Genomic DNA, 20938 nt, shown 5'->3' with positions numbered 1-20938 from the left:
CAGGGTGTGGATGGACCTTCATTAAATTTGGTATGTAGGTCCATGCAGGGGTACAAACAAATTTTCAGTTTTGCATTTTGCGGGTTTTTTGGGCGTTTTTTCTTACCACTACCATACCTTCTGTGGGTGGTTTTTTACTAAATTTGGTATGGAGGCTCATTTAGTCCAGGGAAAGATACATAAAATTTTTCAGTTATGAAATTTACGGTTTTTATGGGCGTTTTTGCGTTTTTTTTTCTTTTACAATCTATATAAGAGAGGCAACTTTTCATGCTCTAAGATAACCTTTCATTAATCATGAATTTACTTAACTTCCGTCCCAGGAATGGGTACTCCTGCAAGTACTTTAATTACTTTTAAGAATTTCTCATTTTTATCAATGGCGTGTTTATTGTAATTGTGTATAAAAATGTAACTGCTCAATATCCTCTGTTGAAGTTAAGTTTAAGCCTTTTTTGAAATATTTTAAACACTTGCTATATTTTTATGCTTGTAAAATCAGCGCTAGGGGGAAATTTGATGTAAAATTCATTCGCTGAAGTCATAAAAATTAAAACTGGATTCGTGAAAACGTGGATGGTATGATTATTTCTGTTTTTTTGTGTGCGTGTATTATATTTATAGTTTTTTTAACATATCAAAACTATATTTTTTCATCTTAACTGTGTATTTCGATGTTTCATTTCTTTCTTTTTTTAATCTAGTAAGCGTGTCGAAGAAATAGTTTACGTACGTAACAATACTTTAGGCTAGCCTTCACTACACGTGTGTGAACAAGTTGGCCGATTGAGTGACTCACTGACTGGCATGACAAGATGGAATTTCTAACTGGTCAAGTTGAACCTTCGAAAGGAAATAAAATGTAAGATTCGTTAGGAATGATATAGTCACGACGGCAGTGTTTTTGTTTTTTCAAATGTAACACAGACTTTTGCCAAATATGTATAATTTATTTATCTTAAATAGGTCTCAATTATTATAATGATTTGATTATTATTATTATTAAATATAAAATACCATTTGGGTCATCAAGGTCATCATCACCCACAAAAAAAAGAAAAGTGAAAAATAATTATTTTACAAAATTTTGATCACAGGATACAAAGTGACAGCTTATTCTACCCATTAGTCAAATCATTGTGTATAGGCTACAGCCCTTTAAAAAAAAAAAGAACAAGTCAGCATTTGTGTTTCCAAAGCCTAAATCTCTTGATCCTAAAAATAAAATTCAAATTAATATTCCCAATAATATCATACCAGTACAGAGACCACTTATAAGAAGACTGTTCAAATCATTAACAATTTGATACATCTAAATAAATTATTTAAAAATTTTAATGCCCAAGGATAAGGTCTTCTTTATGTTCACCTGGCCCTATGTGGTTTCTGTTCTGTGCTATGCATATCTGATTTCATGTTCACTGGCTACAGTGAGGTCTTCTGCTGTGCATGGTACCTGGAGTTATGGGCAGACAAGTAGATGTTGCTTTGTCTGCTTCTTGCTGTAGTTGAGGGCAGTAGGTCTGCTGTACTACCTCCATTTTACCATGTTGGCCCTAAACCTGCCAATCTAGGAATGTAGGTGATTGAGGGCTTTCCAGGTGCTCCAGCTCTTTCCCGCTCCTCTGGAGAGATGCTCAACTGGGTGATGCTTGTGTGTGGAAGCTCTTGGAGGCAGTCTCCATAGTTCTTCATGTGTGGTCTCTGCCATACTATGATTGCTTATCTTTCAACCACCACCAGTCCCGAGGATAAGGTAAAAGCTATAAACTCACACATTTTACAAGGTATTTCAAACTAATGTAGATCAATGAAAAATCTAAAGAGAAACAACTATAATAGTGGTTCTCAACATTTTTGTTCATGGAACACCAGAATTTCTTTTTTAAATATATTTGGGCAGACCAGAATGGGAGTTATAAGCTATGCTGCTGCTGTTCTTTTTCACAGTTATTCAACCTTCCCACAAAATACCTAAAAGAAGCCTATGGACCAAAGATTGAGAAAAAAATTACAAACTTGATAATAATAGTAAGATTACGATTTGTATTAATAATTATATATTTTATGTAATGAAACTAGTTTTAACCTGTAAGAAGAAAAAATTGGGAATGAAAGGAAAATGCTTATGTAGGAAATGTGACTACACTGAATTTTTTACTGATATTTCAGCCTTGGCAAATTCAAAACTTAATATTCCACAGACTTCCTTTGATATCTAGGAAGGAAATTTGTACAAAATAACTTAATCCTAAGTTAAAAAAAAAAAATTATATTTAAAAAAGTTTTCTAAAATGAAAAACTACATTTAAACAAAGTATACTTTATCAAGGTTTTTTTCTCAATCATTTTTTTGTTTGTTTTTAATTAGCTTAGTGCTAATGGTTGGTTTTATTTCATAGCTTATGCTGTCAGTGTGGAACTGCAATAGAACCCAATCCAGCCAACATGTGCATTGCTTGTATTCGAACTCATGTAGACATTACTGAAGGAATTCCAAAACAGGCTACACTCTACTTCTGTAAAAGTTGTGAAAGGTAAGCAATACAGGTGGATAATTCTGCTTTGGTGCTTACTGGAAAATAAAGTATCACAAACAGACCAACATTATTAGTGTTGACACTTGTGATATAACTGTTATATTTGAAATTTTAATTGTTTGCAAAATAGCAATCCATACTTGTATTGACCTTAACTCTGGAAAATTTCACATTGTTATTGAAATAATCTTACCAAAAACATTTAAAAAAGTGTTTTGTTGAATAATGTCAATCCACAGAAAAAATGTTTAGATAGACAACTAATTTAAATACAGAACATAGAATTTTATCTTAAATGATGCAACTGATTCTATTATTAGGCTTTCTCTGACATTCTGAATGACACTCGTGTATGTACAAAGCAACTTTACTTGATTTTACACTTAGATCATGATATATAAATATTATTTCAGAGCTATGAATATAAAAACACATGATGCTTAAATGCAGTTGTTTTGGAGCTTAGCATATGTTTTCTTAATATCTATGTTTGAATATTGGAAAATAGTGTAAATAAATGTTGCTAAAAATATGCCTGCTAGAATTAGCTTGAGCTATGAATAATACATTAAAATTCTTCAAGTTATTTCTACTATAAAAGAAAAGAGATTAGGATTAGATATCAGATGTGATAAATTCTCTCTTTTCATATCTATAATTTCCATTTGCTTGACTATCCATACTACTTGAATAGTGGTTTCTAACATAAGCCTAATGCAAGCAAATGTGAAGTTGTTTAGTCCCACAAAAATCAGTTCTTGAGTGAGAGGTGATTTTTTTGCTCAAAGAAAATTATTATTTTCGATTATGTGTAATGACAGTTACTCTTCATTTTTGGAACTTTAACTACAGTGTAGAGTTCATATCAGTATTTTTGTTTGGCCCTTTGTGACTTTATATAATCTCAAATGTTTATAGCAAACATAAAGTCTGAAATGAGAAAAAATGTTAGCTATCTTACATCTAAACCATATATTATTTTTTTATGATTTAGATCTCCATACAAAAAAAAGTAAACTCAAGAAAAAAGTCAAAATATAAAGTATGTGGTAACATATTTAGTGACAGGTCTACTTACATATAATTTTCTTGTTATTTTTCAGTTTTAAATCACTTGTATGAGCCAGATAGATTCTGGTGCCTTACAGTTGGGACTTTGTATTTTTAAATGTTTGTTGTTAAAAAGGTAACTAACCTTAAATGCTACTTACCATACTTTAACCTACTGCATTTTTATAAAAACATGGAACTTTTTAACTGTAATATTCAAGCATCTGTTTTTTGTCTTATTTATTTTTTTGCATAAAAATATATAGTATATGCTTAATTGTGTTGCATCTTTTAAAACATAAAGTGGAAACAAATTACCACTTTGCTTGTTCTTGAAAGAATCATAAAGTTACCAATACAAACCAGTTCATTTGGAAAACCTTTTCCAACAACTAAAAAAAAGGAAATATTTTCTATGAATTTAAAAAGGTCCGGCATGACCAGGTGATTAGGGTGCTCGCCTCGCAATCTGCAGGTCACAGATTCAAATATCTTTCCTACCAAACATGCTCGCCCTTTCAGCTGTAGAGGCATTATAATGTGATGGTCAATCTCACTATTCGTTGATAAAGGAGTTGCCCAAGAGTTGGTAGTGGGTGATGATGACTAGCTGCCTTCCCTCTGGCCTATCACTGCTAAATTAGGGATGGCTAGTGCAGATAGCCCTCATGTAGCTTTGTGCGAAATTGAAAACAAACAATGAACTTAAAAGCCTGTATGTTGGCTTCTAGTGCATACAAACTTCCATTAAAGTAGAAGCTAACCAGAGGCATAAGTTTTGTCACTATAGCAACTTGCTGGAATTCTGATTATAATTTCATATTGTCTTTAAGCACATAAAAATACTGAAAATAATTTGTAATTATTATTTTATTTATGTAGGAATACATGGTATTTTACATTTATTTTCATTCTAATAGATACCTCCAACCTCCTGCTCAGTGGATTGTTTGTGCTTTGGAGTCAAGGGAACTCCTAGCTTTGTGTCTAAAAAAACTTAAAGGACTTAGTAAGGTAAAAAGAAAAACATTTCTATGATCAAAGGAACCTACAAAAAAATATTCATGTAATATATTTGATGACTTAATTTATTTAGACAGCAAATGAAGTGTTCCTTGCATAGAGTTGCATTGCAAGGGTTCCTTGTATTTACATGTTAAAATAAAGTAGAAATATTAAGTAATTGTGCATTAAAATAATGCTTTACATTTTAAAACATTGATAATATATTCTTGGGTTATTGTTTTCTAACATAATTCATATTTTTGATACCTTGACCTTTGATACATTTTTCTTTTTGTTCTATAATATTTTTTAACTTGTTTCTTTGCAACATGGTAATCAGTGCTGTAGATATTTGTAAGTTTAATAGCTTGATATATTATTCAACTTGGATAATTATGCTAGTGAATTATGAAATCATTCAGTAAAATATGATATCATAAAAGAAAGCCAACATGAATTCACCATATATATAATGTTTATACAAATCATTAGGTAAGCATCATTTGAAATACTTTGATACAGTTTTGTTCTCATTTTCTAAGAAAATATATTGAGTTATTGGAAATGTGTTCTGAGAAAGGCAACTAGAATGATTCCACTAATGGAAGGGTTATCTTATAGGGATAGTGTTGGAAACTACTTTTTAGTAGTATGTATATATATTAATGTAAATATATAGGTGTGTTGGGCTAAGGATTCTTCTATAGTAGGTGTCTGTGACTTATTGGCAATAAATTTGACAACAAACGAACAGCGCGCGCTCCACTTGTTTTTAAAATGATATATATACATACATTCGAAACAAGTTAAATGTACATACTAAATTCTTTACACTATAGAGATCATAGTTGTATCTTAAATGCTTTACAGTTCTCTTCTTGTCAAAAGTCTACTTGGGCCAAATCAATTGCTTTAGATTTTAAGTTGAAAAGCAAAATTAGTTTTATCGCAATAGTATCAGCCTATAATTCATTTATGCTGTCATGTGAGTTACTGCAGTTGTATCCTGAACTTCCAATAATCGTCTACTTTTTGTCAAAGTCCACACAGGTGGGTTTTCAATTAGTTTAGAATACCCTTTGATGAGAGACATTTTTCTCCTTATCTCTTTCAAACTGTAATCTCATTCTAACATGTCAACCATTAGGTCATTCATTCCTATGACGGTTAACTTTATGTTTTCTAACTTTACTCTGACTGAAATTCTCTTTCACATGACTTTACTTTTACTCTTTTTCCACCCATCTGATCACAGCTGTATATACATCTATCACTTAGGCCTTCTAGAAATCTCCATAGCCTTGATATCAATGGATTGCAAACACAATGTTCAATAGCCTCAGCATCAATGAATTACAAACACAAAATAAATAAATTAATAATACTATCTACACTAAACAGTCTTTTATATCTGACAAATAAGTTAAGATATCTTTACTTTCTTTTGTGAAAAGAAGGATAAGATGTGATCTCATTGACGTTTCCAAGGTGACCTGGTGGATTGATAAGATAAAGTCCTCTTTTTTTCTGTTTTGCTGTATTTTAAAGATAACAGGAAAGAGGATGCAAGTTTTTAAAAGCAGACTAGGCTCCATTTTAGACAGATTTATTTTCTGACAGGGTAATTGACTTAGGGAATGAGTTGCTGTTGGTAGTAATGGAGGCCAGCACTTTCAAGGAGTTTAAGAATGGAATTGATGATTTCTTGAAAGGGTAGGTTTAATTTTGTTTTCCTTTTCTCGGGTGGGTGTGCAAGGACAGCCGTGAAGGACCAAACGGTTCCTTGTGATCTGTGGTTGTGTTCTATTAATATTTCTGTATGCTATAGATTTTTTTATACCTAGTATTTATATGTGATCAGGTGAAGTGGAGCTCTATGGAACATTACACCCAGTGATGAAGTGGTGTTTGTGTTAGTTCTATGGGAAACAGGTAATGGGCTCCTGCTGTGATTTATTGCTTTTATTCCGAGGATTGCAGGAATAAAACCATTAAGTTAAAAAGAAACAAACCTGAAAAACTTTTGATACTTATTATGACATTCTGGAGATTGTAGAAGTGAAATATGAAAAGTGTTTTTATTCTTAGCATGAAAATCACCTTTCACCCAGACTTACTCGGCAAAATCTTTGGAAATTAATAGATAAATCTCTAGTAAAATATTTAATTAAAAGGCTGTTGTTGATTTTTTTGTATAACAGACTTGTAATTTGTATTAAAAATTTGATAAATTTTGTGAAAAAATATAGTAAATTCAGAACTGAAATAAACATTTGTATGTATAGCTACATATAAGGAATTGGTTAATTTCACCTAGCCCATGAATAGAAGGTTGATTAAAAATAGCACTGCTTTATTAAAGGATTTTTTCTACATGTAATTTTTTTCATCTATAAATATAGTGTTTATTTGTTTATTAAAGAGTTATAAGAGTGAATAGGTGTCAGGCATTGCACATTTTGTTTTCTTTGGTGGATGGTAAAATAATTAGTAATTGTTTACTGTGAATGGCAGTGGTTTTTCATAGTGGAATGATAATGATGTTCAAAGATGTTTGTTTGAGATTGCAATAAAGTTAATAAAATATGTATATTAGTATTTATAAAAATATGATTTTAATTGAAGGCACAGCAGTAAACATTTTTAGGATGCTCTTAACTTACTTTCAACTTCTGAAATATTGATTCATATGACACATTTGCTGCAATTATTACAGTAGCAAGATGCTTAGTGGCTGGTGAAAAGAAAAGTTGATCAAAATACTATTATTGCCAATTTTAATAAAAGGATTACTAATTATGAAACATCATTGTGTTATTGGTTAGCTTAAAAAATTTGTGTAGAATAGAATTGAAGATAATGAATTTTGTGATTTTATTTGCAAGGAAACATTTCAGTTAATGAAATTTCAGTGGAATCAAAAATTACCGTTCATATTTCCTGTTTTAAAAAGTAGTATTCAAATATTCTTGAATTAACCATTTCAAACATTTGCAATTCATACTTTGTTTTTTGTTCTTTTCTAATTGCCCAGTAGTTAGCATACCAAACTATGGATATGTGTCCATCATTTGGATTATTTTATTACAAAAGAAATTAAGAGAAAACAGCATGATTTGCATTTATTACTGTTGGTGCATTATAAGGGTGACTGTTAGATCCCTCCTGTTCAGTTAGACACAACTTAAAGGTTGATGCTCTTAATTATCTTCTCTCCCTAGTCTACCTGTTGAATATTAGGGATGGTTAGTATACAGAGCTCTTGAGTAGCTTTTAGCATAAAAAACCTTTTCTAACTTTAATTGATGTTGCTTATACTCTATTATTGTCTCGTTGTTAATGTAATTTGTAAATCTCTGATGGTTAGTATACAGAGCTCTTGAGTAGCTTTTAGCATAAAAAACCTTTTCTAAATTTAATTGATGTTGCTTATACTCTATTATTGTCTCGTTGTTAATGTAATTTGTAAATCTCTGATGGTTTTGTAAAACAATAAATGGTTCAGCTGAAACATTGTTCTTGAATACTTTATTTAGCCTTATTGATGTTATGGTTGTTTTAAAAAACTTATTACTAACTAATTATTACTACTTATTATTAATAATGTTGATTAGATACCTTGAATGCATTTTTAGAGCAGTCTATTATAATTGACACTTTTCTTCAATATAGTCTTTATTAATATTGTAAGCAATGGTGTTTGAACTTCTGTTTGTCTTGATCACATTTTTATTTATGGGATTGGATGTAAAATGGTCTAATACTCCTATTTTTGGATACTTTTAGTCTCATTAGTTATTTCTGTAACAATGTAGGTGAATGACTTGAGTGCAAAACTTCCAAAAGCTCAAGAACCATATCTTTAGTTTTCAGTTTTGTGGTGAATTTAAGATGTAATTTTGAATCTGTCATGAATTTAATAAGAGTTGCCCTTGTTTGGCTTGCATAGATCAGATTAATTGATGCTGGATTTGTTTGGACTGAACCACATTCCCGTCGAATCAAAGTGAAACTTACTGTGCAGAAGGAAGTCTTTGGTGGTGCTGTACTTCAACAAGTTTTTGTTGTTGAATATACTGTTAACACCCAAATGTGCCCAGATTGTCATCGTAATGAAGCTAAGGATTATTGGAGAGCTGTTGTACAAGTTCGACAGAAGGTACAATTAGAAGTTTGTAGAAGTATATGTGTATATGGAACTAGGGATGGGACATATAGTAGTTTTGGTCAGATATTCATTATTCAACTCTTGATATCTGATCAGATTCTGGTCTTTTCAGATTGGATAGTAGATGTGCCCGTATATAAAGAAAATGTATTGCAGGAATGAGCTAGCACTTCAATATAGTATTAAACTAGCTACTTCATCATTATTGTTTGAAAAATTGATAAGGGGTATTCAACCCCTGATCCTCTTCAGAGACTGTTGTTTGGATTATGCTTGGCATTGTTCTTGCTGCCACTATCGTGACCACCTGTGATATACAGTAGCGAACGACAGGTGGGCATGATGATTATTTAAACTACATAACACATCTATATTACAACTACAGGGGCTCCCACTATTTAATGCAAGGGAAAATGCTACTATGTTTAGAATCTAGTAGAATTCACCAGTGGGCTAAATGATGCAATACCTATTATGTGTGATGCATGTGCAAGTACTATCACGCCTGCATAATATTGAGAGATAATCTGTTGATGGAAATGCTATCTGATTTATTTCAAATCTAATATCTGACTGGATCTGATTTCTTTGGATAGTGTATTATCAGACCATACTGAATATTTGTCCCATCTCAGAAAAAAAAAAAGTTCTGCTTATTTGATTTCTTAAGAATTTTCTAGCTGCTCATTAAAGAAATCTAAATCTGTGTTTATAAAAAAAATAGTGATATAATATATTTTGTTTTCTCGTTATTTCTTGAGGTATTATGTTACATTAATTTATTAATTTTTTTTTACATTTTAACATTGTTAAACATTGCTCAAAAGTTTGGCATAAATAGACTTAATGATCTGTAAAATTATTGTAGGTGGTGAAAGTTAAATAGGAAAGAAAGAACTAAAAATCTTGGAATTTAACACATTGTTATGAGTTTTAAACACCTGCAATTGTCTGTAAAAGTAGAAGATTTATGTTGACTCTTTTATGCAGAGTGATGCTGGAAGTTTCAATAAACTGCAGAACTAAAAGTAACTCACGACAAGATAAAAAATTACCATTTTACCCATGCAATATAGAAATTTGACAACGTAAAGCTTAGCTAGAAAATGGTGTTCTAAAAATATATCAGTACCTATTTGCCAATGTTGCTCTGTGACAGTTCAAGAACTTTTAATTTCTACAATGATGGTGTTTGTTTGTTTCAAGACTGAACACAAGAAGACTTTTTTCTATTTGGAACAACTCATTCTCAAGCACAAAGTTCACCAGAATTGCCTGTATCTAAAAGCTTCTCATGGTAAAAGTTTTTTTCTAATGTTGTTTATTTCTGAAATATGTCAGTGGCAATATAAAGATTAAAAGTACATAAGAATAAAGTTATGCACATTCACTGGGTTTGAGTATTTAAATAACATTGACTTAAGAATATCTCACTTAATATAATTGTGTATCTTGAAGGTACATATAAACAGTATGTGAAAAATGATGGGATTTGAAACCAAAAATGCAATTAAAGAATAATGTTTTACAAGATGCGAATATATACATATAGTGTTTCTGTTTTTATCCTAAATATGCCAGTAATAAAATTGAATGTACATGTACTTTATGTATACCCCAGGTAATGAAAGAGAAAACTGGAGAAATCTCATCAGTACATGTAGTGGCTACCCTCACTGACTGATCTATATTTAGTGAGCACTAGAGCTATGAAATATGTGAATTTTAAAAGAAAAATAACTTCTTCACACATCCCCAATCATTCCTAGTTGATTAAACCATGTTTGATAACCAAATGCAAAAGTCTAAGAGGAGTTAAATGACAAATATACAAATTGCTCTCAAATTATAGTAGGATTGTTTTTAAATCATCAAGCTGTCACCAGTTTGTTTGAAATGGTGATAAACTTTTGAAATTAAGAGGAATTTCAGTATTAACCGTATCCCAATTCAGTATACTTTTTCAAGAGGCAATAGCCAGATGTTGTCTGTGTGTTTAGAGCATCAGATTTTAATCAGTGTTATGTTATGCCTCTACATATTTATATCCTGCTGAAGGTTGTTGTTCTATTAAATATCTATTGTCTTACACCACCAGAGATTTCATTGCTTTCTTTTAATTAAAACTTCTCAAAAACTTACTTTTTTAGGAGTAGTATAAAATATATATAGGTGTGTGTTGGGCTAAGGATTCTTCTACAGTAGGTGTCTGTGATTTCTTAGCGATAAATTCGACAATAAACGAACAGCACACACTCCACTTGTTTTTAAAATAATATATATATATTCGAAACAAGTTAAACGTATGTACAAAAATTATTTACACTATGTATATCATAGTTGTATCTTGAATATTATACAGTTCTCTTCTTATCTAAAGTCCACTTGGGCCAATTCAATTGCTTTAGAATTCATTTGACAAGCTAACTATTTTTATCTTAAACACTATCAGTGTATAATTCACTTATTCCTTTTCTTCCCTCTCTCTTTTCTCTTTTATCACCACGGTGTCTGTGTATAATTCACTGCAGTTGTATCCTGAACTTTCGATACATGTCTGCTTTTTCATATTTAGGCCTACTTCCAATAAACATTGCTTTTCACATTTAGGCCTACTTCCAAATAATCGTCTGCTTTTTGTCAAAGACCACACAGTCAGGTTCAATTGCTTCAGAACACCCTTTGACAAGACAAATTATTCTCCTAAGATGTCAGAAAACTGTTAATCTTACTTTAACATATCAACCATTAGGCTAGTCACTCCTACGACGGTTAACATTACGTTTCCTAACCTTTCTCTGACTGAAACTCTCCTTCACTTGGCTTTACCTTTGGCTCTCTTCCCACCCTCTGGTCTCTCATTTGGTTGCCACTATTTATTTCTCTCACTGAGGCGTTATAGAAATCTTCGAAGCCTTGACATCAATAACTTACAAACACAACTTCCAACAATCATTTGCTTTTAACTCTCTTATTACAAAAAAAACAACAACTAAACAATCATGAAATATTAACTCACAAATTATATTAATTAATACTACATACACTAAACAGTCTATTATATCTGACAGAACTTAAATTATTTTAACCATTGAAATAGTTAACTTCCATTGTAAAGATAAAAAGAAATTAATGTAGAAACTGAAATTGCATTTTGAAAGTAATAAATTCAGAATTTTGTTCTAAAAAGAAAATTAAACTAATATAGTTAATCCTTAACTTAGATGTTGAAATCTTTCAGATATGAATGGTTGAAAGACTATCATTATGACTGTATTGCATTTTTCCAAAGTAATTTTATTATTTGTATATATTTTTTATTTTGGTAATGACCAATGTTTTGGGAAAGAGTAGGCTCATAATTTTATGATCTTAACTTCTAAATCTGGTTATTTTTCTATATACAGAAGGTTGAAAACATACTAAAAGTTTTGGTGCCTCACCATGTTGTTAAGTTTGTGTAACCACATTTGATCATGCTGTATCTATTGACCATCTTGACAATAGCCATGAAATGTAGTTTTCTTTGTAACAGTAAGGCTGTTGTGTCAAAATGTATGCTTTCCACAATCCATTTAGTGTATCAGGATGACAATTTCCCAGACCCATTTCAACAGTCTGATCACACAGTAATCCATAGGCATACATTCTGTTTCATTCTCTTGTTGTTTGAGGTATGTGATGGTTGAACTAGAGGTATCGCTGGAAGCCTTGTCTTGGTGAACTTGTACCCCGTTGGCAGTGTTTCCAGATGGTGACCTTTCTTAATTATGCTGGGTACTGTTGCCTGGGGCACATGGACAGATGCTTTTCCCAATGAGCGTTGTGTTTGTGGATCCTCACCTCTTAAAAGATGCTGTGCTTTGCTTACCAGAGCTAGCATACAACTTGTTGTAGATCTCTTTTTCTAGATACTTCTAGCACTCCAAGTTGATCCATATTCCTTTGTTTTCCAATAACATTAAGTACAAGGGATACTTTTGTCTTGGAAATACTAAATTCTCAATCTAAACACATCTTTATGATCCCATTAATGAATACTTTGCATTATAAAGAGGTGTTACGTATCCTTCCAAAAAGTGATGAGTTTTTGGTAGCACTACCTACAAAATGTACTTCTTTTACATTTAATTTCCACCATAACTTTATATCAGCTATGGTTGTTACATGATTTGCTTATTTTGATATACAAGATGGTTTTAATATAACATGCTCAACCCTCCATATGAGTTATTTTTATTAAATGATGATTTACAGGAGCAAATAGTTAAAGTTTCAACAGAAAAGTAGAATTTATCAAACACCAAAGTAAGTTATAAGTTTTGGTGTAAATTTCAAGAATAGTGTTAGAAAAAACTTCTATTAATATAATGTTACAAAATGTAAGATTATAATTTTTCAGGTGTTTTTAAGTTACTAGCAGAAATGCTGCCCAAAGGATGGCTGTTTGTGATAGTTCCTGCGAAAGGTGTTATTGGGCCTTCAGCTCAGTTACTTTACTATGACAGTCTCAGTTAATAGAATATAAGAGAACTTTTTGAACATTTTACTACTGACTAAAGAACTTCTTGATATACAACATTGCGAGTTTACTTATCAGCCTCTTTTGTGAGCATGAACATGTTGTCAGGTGATCCAGTTCTTGACAATGCCACATATACCATGTGTCAAAGCCTTATTCTGGTTTATAAAAGACTTAATTGTAATGAAACTTTGTCAGGAACTTCCTCTTGTGATGTTGAAAAATCGTGCGAAGTTTCATCCAAATCAGACATAAACTACGGGAGAAGTTTAGTAGACATACGGACATTAGCCACGTGTGTGTGTGTATATATAAATTTATTGTGAATTCTACTGCAGCTAATAGTTATAAGTTTTATCAGTAGATGGCGAGACAAACTATTTTATTTGAAACTGTTAGTGAAATTTGTTCACGTTGTTTAAGGTGTTTAGTTACTTTTGTAATACATATATAGTAGTTAGTTGTTCCAGGACATTGATTTATATCAGATTAATTTATTTGTTACTTAAATTAGGAGTAAGTCAACCAAACAACACCCTATGGGCAGCTGTTTGTACTAATAATTGGTAATCATACTATTCATACCTCATTGTAAAAAGGTGAACATTTAAAAAAAAAAGTTTTTGTTTTTTTCTGGGAAGTACTGCACAAGAAAAGTGTTCAAATTGTTCTTTTTAGTTATAGCCAACATTTCTACCAAGTTTAAAGCCTATCCGTGTTGCCATTTCAGACTCATTTATATTTATTAATTCGGTCACATAGAGAGATAGATATCTATATGGCCATTCCATTGCTCCATTATAGTAAGATATTAGAGAATGTAGATTATCTTGTTTTTGTAGAGGGCTTGGACTTCTTCTTTGACAAACGGGATGATGCTCGTAAATTTATGGAATTTTTACAGGCGGTGGTGCCATCTAGGTAAATTTGTTTTATTATGAACTGTAGATTTTTTATACATGTTATTTAAAACCTAAACTGGTTTTTTTTTGTACAAAGTTTCATATATACCTTTTTCTGTTAATTGAGAAGTTAAACAGTTTTACACTTATGACTTACTTATGCAATTCTTATGTAGTTTTAATGAATTTATTCTGTTGATCTGTGGTGCTACAAGTCCCAAAAATACTTCTGAAGTAACATTATATGTTAAAACTTCTTTGAATTAAAGGTTTTGACCTTGTGAAAATGTATTTTATATTGTTACAATCAACTGCTAAAATTCCAAATAATATATTTCTGTGAGTTTTCTAATTTTAATAAAAACGTCTAATGCAGACAAGAATTATTAGTTTTAATATATATAGAAATATTTTGTTAGTTTGAGAACTTTTTATCTGTCTATATTTTGGTTTACTAATGTTTTGAATCCAAATTATATGTGAAAAAAAGCCAGGTTAATGATTGAATGTTAACCTTTACATTTGGTAAATGTAAAATTTGATTTATTAACATGGAATATTCAATTCCTGCAAATTTGTGATTTCTCCTCAGGAGTATCACATCCCAACATCTGGTATCACATGATCCACAAAACAACACCTTCAACTACAAGTACACTTTTTCTGTGGAGATTGTTCCAATCTGTAAAGTATGTTTTTCTCATTTTTCTTGATCAAATAAGTTATTTTTTAATTTACTTACATGTAAATATAATAGCATTATATTTATTAGATTTCCAATAATGGTATAACTACATGAATCATGGAATTCATTTAATAGTATTGTTTATTTCTCTGTGTATGATTGTGATGTGAGAGATAAAACATAAGCAAAGGTATAATGTAATCAAGTACAATGATTTTTGTTTTTGTACGTAATAAAACTTTGTACATAGATGTGAATATAAAGTAATCTCACCAATGCTATATGAGCTTTTTCTATAAGGCAGTTTAGTTTCTTAGTTATTGACTTGAGACTAAAATGAATTCAATATATATTATATTGAATATGCAAAGTATGAAACTGCCAAAGGTGGTTGAAAATAAAAATAATTTTACTGTAAATGTGAAAAAATGTTATTTTTACTCTATATGTATTAAAAAGTCATTGACATGTTTTAATAAAACCAGATTTTAATATGACCCATTTCATTTGAGAATTTTGACATTTATTTTTATTTTGAGGATGATGTGGTCTGTCTCCCTCTTTCTCTTGCTCGTTCACTTGGTAATATTGGGCAGATCTGTGTTTGTGTTCAAATAACAAGCACAGTGCACCTTGTGGATCCTACTACCTTACAAGGTAAGTTTACCTCAATTGTTTCAAAGAACTTCTTGCACTTCATGTTGGAAGATTTTTTGAGAAACACTGAATCAAATAATTATTTTAGACTTTTTCTTTATCGGTGATTTCTAAGATTTTGCCTTTTTATGAAAGATGAATATAAATCGTAATAAAATTATTGTAGAATTGTTTCCTTTCATTTTTGGTTTCTTTTTTCACATCTGAGAAAATATATAATAGTATGTTAAAATGAGGTTTTTGCGAATAACATTATAAAACATTTGTTATAATTATTTTGATAACAGATTATTTTATGATACATTTGTTACGAGTTCTTCTATTTTGCAGTTACCTAAAAAAACATTTTTGAACCAATTAATGATTTTTTTGAATGAAAAGTTGAATTAATGATAACCATATATCATTTTATATATATTATGAAACAGATACAAATTCTTCTGGTAAATTTATTGTTTTTTCTTTGTTTAGAGACATTTATCAAGATTTAAAAAATAATAATTTACCATTCAACACAACTGTACGAGTCTTTTAAATGTACAATGGATCAGAAATTATCTAAAAGTTTAACAGTTGGGGTACCATATCTTATTAATGGATACCACCATTTTCCAATTGACATATAATTTATGAATAAATTTTCTTGTGTTGTGAAATTAGGTTGATGAATAGGATGTCATAAAAAGGTGATGCTTTTGTATTAGACGTTCTATAGATTGACACTGTTTATACGTCCATGAACAATATTTGTGTTTTAGCTTTACATAACTCGAGTTATCATAGTTTAGCTACATCATGAAGTAACACTGTCAAACATTTATGATTGGTGCTAGAGCATTAAAATTACAAATACATTAATTAATGTTTGACAGTATTTAGTGTAGAAATCATATTTTGTATGTTTTAATTATATAATAAATGTTAGAAAGATGATGTGTGGTGCTTATGTTATGTGTTTTTTTTTTTTGTAGTGGCAGAGATCAATGGCCAGACTTACTGGAGGACCCCTTTCTATAGCTTATCTTCATTGAAGCAGCTCATAGAATACACAGTCATGGATGTAGAAATGATAATGGATGCAGATAAGAAAACTTTTGCTGGTCAGGGACCTCTTTCAACAAAGGTAAGATACAGTCTTTTGAAATTCACAATTCTGCAGATTTTGAAAGTTTCCTTCTTATTTAACAGTACACTAATAATTAAAAATCTTGTTAATTTAAGGATTCAGTAAACAATTTTTCTACATTCTGCTTTTGAATGGACATTTTAATACAGTTTACTACTATCTTGTATCCCAAGCCTTACAGGTTATGAGTTAATGAGCATAAAACATAACTAGATTATTCAGAACCCATAGTAACACTTAAGAAAGAAATCGAGTACTTTTGTTAGTTGAAATTTAGCGGTATAATTTTGATATTAACATGTTTAACAAACAAGTTGTATCAAGGTAGTTTAGGAAACAACTAACCATTCATTTCAATTTACATCTTCACAGATCAGGTTGGTTTTAGTTGTATTCTTATTTCTTTGTTATTTTAAATCCTGTATTTTTATTTTGTTCTTTAGTATTGAAAGATGTTAAATCAGTTTTATAACAAGTAAGATTTTTGATCTGGATAGTCCAATTGTTGCAAAACACTTGGATGTTACTGATATGAAATTTATAAAGCTTCTAAAATGTTAAGTATTTGTTAATGTGCACCAAGGTAAAACTTGTGAAAATATGATTTAAAGCTTTGACTTTTGCAGCACGTCCTGGCAGATGTTTGGTTGGTTCGCTCAAGCGAGTTGGGGACAGTTAGTGATCACATCCATTGTCGGACACATCTTGGTCATATATTAAAGCCTGGAGATGCTGTGCTTGGGCAAGTAATGTTATTGTTTCTTATCGTTTACGTGTTATATATTTGAATTTTTATTTTCTTGTAGGAACCAAGAAATTAGGTCTGCAAAATTCTTTAAATATGGAGTGTCATTAATTAACCCTAGAATTTTTAATCATTAACACCAGGTAATATGGGGTCATAGTGACCCCACAATGGCATTCTAGGATTAAGCATTAGTCTTCAGTAAGGTAGGATGTTACATTAATGGAGAATTAACTTCAGACTATTAAATTTTGTGTAGTGAAAGATTAGACTTTAATAAGGTAAAAGATTGTATTAAATCATGTTATACTTGTACCATTTTTAAGCTTTTTTATTATGCAAGTTTAATATTTTAGTTTATATCATCTTTAGTATTTGTATTTATAAAATCATTGGGAGTTTTTAGTCTATAAAAGTTTATAGCTTTTTCCACAGAGTTTGATTGTGTCAGTACTTTTGATTTCCAGGTTCGACTTGGCAAATGCAAACATCAATAACCCACACTTTGAGAAATTAAAAAATGATAGGATTCCAGATGTGGTAAGTTTTCAGTCAAATATTAATTTAACATCTTTATGAATGATAGGAAGGAAGATATTTAAAGTAAAACATTTTCTGTTTGTATAAGTATGTATTCATGATAAGAATTTATAAAGATGACTTATTAAATATAATGAAAAACTTCATACAGGTTTTTCAAGATTTAATTTTAGCTAAATGTCTATTTGTTTTAGGTATTAGTAAAAAAGGTATATGGGGATAAAGCTCGTCGTACTCGTAAAAGAAAGTGGAAACTCCAGCGAATGAACACTGATATGGACACGGACACTAGTAGTGTAAATAGGTAAGACTTTTGTCAGCTTTAATTTGTTGTTTTAATTATGTTGAATAAGTGTTGTAACTCAACATGCATTATCTTCTAAAATCTATTGCTGTAACTGTCCAAGTTGACTATTGGAACTTTATATTTTGGTGTATTTATCCTTTCTTCAGTGTACAATAAGAATAATTTGTTTATTCTGTGCATGTGTGTGTATGCGTGCTAGTGCACCACAAAGGCTATCCATGATCTAGGATAACAATGCAGAAATGAATGCCTAGACCTTTAATACAACCCTTTCTATCACTAATAATGGTGTTCTCTATGATGGCCTTGGTTATGAATTATTGCTATGCAGTGCAATTTCTGATGCAGAAGGCATTTGCAAAGTAAACTGAAATAAGTGTCTTTCCAATCTTCATTACATGCTTCCAAAGGCCATCAAACTTGTGTGAACAACTTCCAAGGGCTGTTTGAACAACAGAAATGATTTATTCATGGTACAGCATGACTTCCCATTTATACTTGCATCTTGTGACCAGATGTTATGTCTTTATGGAGCTATATTTTAATGGAATCCATTCCATACAAAGTTGGTATTTCTTCATGGTATAGTGGTGTTAACTGATAGTATACCAAGTTTACTTCAACTCTCCAGATGATGAACTTACCATTATAGCTGTAACTTGTGACCACCATAAACCCCTTGGAAAATCTCCTGAAAAATGTCTTTTTACAATTTCTAATTTTGTATCACTGGCAAAATGATAATAAATTTTTTGGATTTTTGCATACCACATTTAAGTACATGCACGCTTTGTCCAGCATGACTACATATGTACTTCCATCTGTGTCATGGTGGATGCTGGTTGTATAGCTTTCAATAGCTGGTTTTCAGTTCATCTTTGTGAGAATAAAACTCGTGTCACTTTTATAGATCTGCTGTGTTCTTGGGTTACTTCCAGTGATAAGCTGTTTAACTTTAATTACTACCTCATAGCCAATTGTGGAGTAGCCTGTATATTTACTACTAGAATCACACTTTACTTTACTGATGCAATTAAATATTATATATCTTTCCCTTTCTTCAAAAAGATAAAATTTTGCATCTTGCATGCTTTTATAAGGAAAATGGAGACCTTCAAATCTTTATGTTCTGTTAACATAATCCTTCCAGTGGGGATAAATTACAGTCATTGTTTGAAATTGCAAATCACAACATTTCAGCTGTCGGTTCATTTAACCATGGAGATAGTTAGGAAATATGAACAACTCTTCATATTTATGATAATTAAATGTATTTTATGTTGACATTAATATTTGTCTCTTTCTGTTTTGTTACAAAGATACATATTGTATTTTTTCTAATTGTATGATATAATTGCTGGAATTTATATTTTAATATAGTTATCTCATTTTATAATATTTTTGTAACTGAATTTTTAACTGTTTTAGTGTTATTATTAGATTGTATTTTCCAGTAGATATTTGCTGGACCTTATGATTCAATATCTTTTGGTATTCACAGTTGTTGGTTATTTTTGTTGATTAACATGTTTGATATTATGATTATTTCTCTAAGTTTACAAAACATTGAAAAGCCAATACTGATGTTTTTATCTTGACAATTTCTAATTATGTCAGGGACTTCACTGACTTCTTAGAAGACTTGGAGGAAGATCCTGAATATCGCAAAAATGTCAACATTTATGTCGGTAAGTTTAGACAAATAGAATTCTTAAAATAATCAAACACTTAAAGGTATGAAGACTTTAAATTGACTAAGAATATTATACATATTGTCCAAAATGAGAACAAGAAAACAAATTAATGAAGAAAAAATTTATTTTCACAGAGAGGCTGCATGTTTATAAACCTTTAGTCCTTTTTTTTTTGGATAAAATTTGCAATTTTTTATAGTAAATTATAATTTTATTTACTAGACTAATTCTTGATAATTTTGTTTTCATTTTATTATGTATGTTTCAGTTTGGAAGCTTGATTTTCTTTTTAAAGTTTTATTATATTTTGCCATGATAAGTCACATACTAATTATCTTGTGTCAAATTTTAATAAGAACAAGAAAAAATTACAAGTTTCAAAAAAAAAAGCAGTGGTACCTCTATACTATCTTACATAAAAGCTTTTTGTCTTGGAATCTTTGAGTTTATGAAGTTTAATTCTCTAAAATATATTTGTTTATATGTAGACCGAGATAAATTGGCTGTAGATAGTGATGACATGGATGATGAAGGAATGCCTCAGATTACCTTGCAGGAAATGTTGGATGATCTTAGTCTAGCAATAGATGCTACAGGAAATGATGGAGATGCAATGATTGGATAAATTTGAAAAAAGAAAAGTTTTTCTTTACAGACATGTTAAGCAAAACTTGATGACTTATTGGGGAAATAAAAAATATATTAAACATTGATCATTTTAACACAGTTTTTAGTTAAACACTACAGTGGTTTGAAGTTTCACTTTGTCTTAGCATCAAAAACCAGTAATTTGCTAATATAACCCAATATTATTTCAGTTATATAACGATAACACTAACATAAGTAAACATTTATCATGTAACTCAATTAGCTTATATATTCTTAGTTGACTGGTTGTCCATCTCTCACAGTTTATCCAATCTGGTATTTGATTATCCAAAAAACACTTAACAGAAAATGTATTTCTAAATTCAAAAAAAAAAAAACTACTAACTAA

General features: G+C 30.4%; 1 protein-coding gene across 1 annotated transcript; it reads left to right on the top strand.

Moving 5' to 3' along the window:
* Positions 1 to 476: 476 nt before the first annotated feature.
* Positions 477 to 20654, top strand: LOC106470399 (60S ribosomal export protein NMD3-like). Its single transcript, XM_013930950.2, has 15 exons — positions 477 to 579; positions 705 to 862; positions 2403 to 2537; positions 4511 to 4604; positions 8545 to 8754; positions 9970 to 10060; positions 14128 to 14206; positions 14780 to 14876; positions 15412 to 15529; positions 16501 to 16652; positions 17282 to 17397; positions 17868 to 17940; positions 18135 to 18244; positions 19865 to 19935; positions 20430 to 20654. Exons 2-15 carry the CDS (start codon positions 816 to 818, stop codon positions 20564 to 20566), a joined length of 1530 nt encoding a protein of 509 aa, XP_013786404.1. The 5' UTR covers positions 477 to 579; positions 705 to 815; the 3' UTR covers positions 20567 to 20654.
* Positions 20655 to 20938: the final 284 nt, after the last annotated feature.

The sequence above is a fragment of the Limulus polyphemus genome, unplaced genomic scaffold (assembly GCF_000517525.1).
Source record: "Limulus polyphemus unplaced genomic scaffold, Limulus_polyphemus-2.1.2 Scaffold3982, whole genome shotgun sequence".
In the NCBI taxonomy this organism is placed as follows: domain Eukaryota; kingdom Metazoa; phylum Arthropoda; class Merostomata; order Xiphosura; family Limulidae; genus Limulus; species Limulus polyphemus.
Note: the sequence above shows the minus strand (reverse complement) of the source record. Positions and strands in the feature narration are given on the sequence as shown.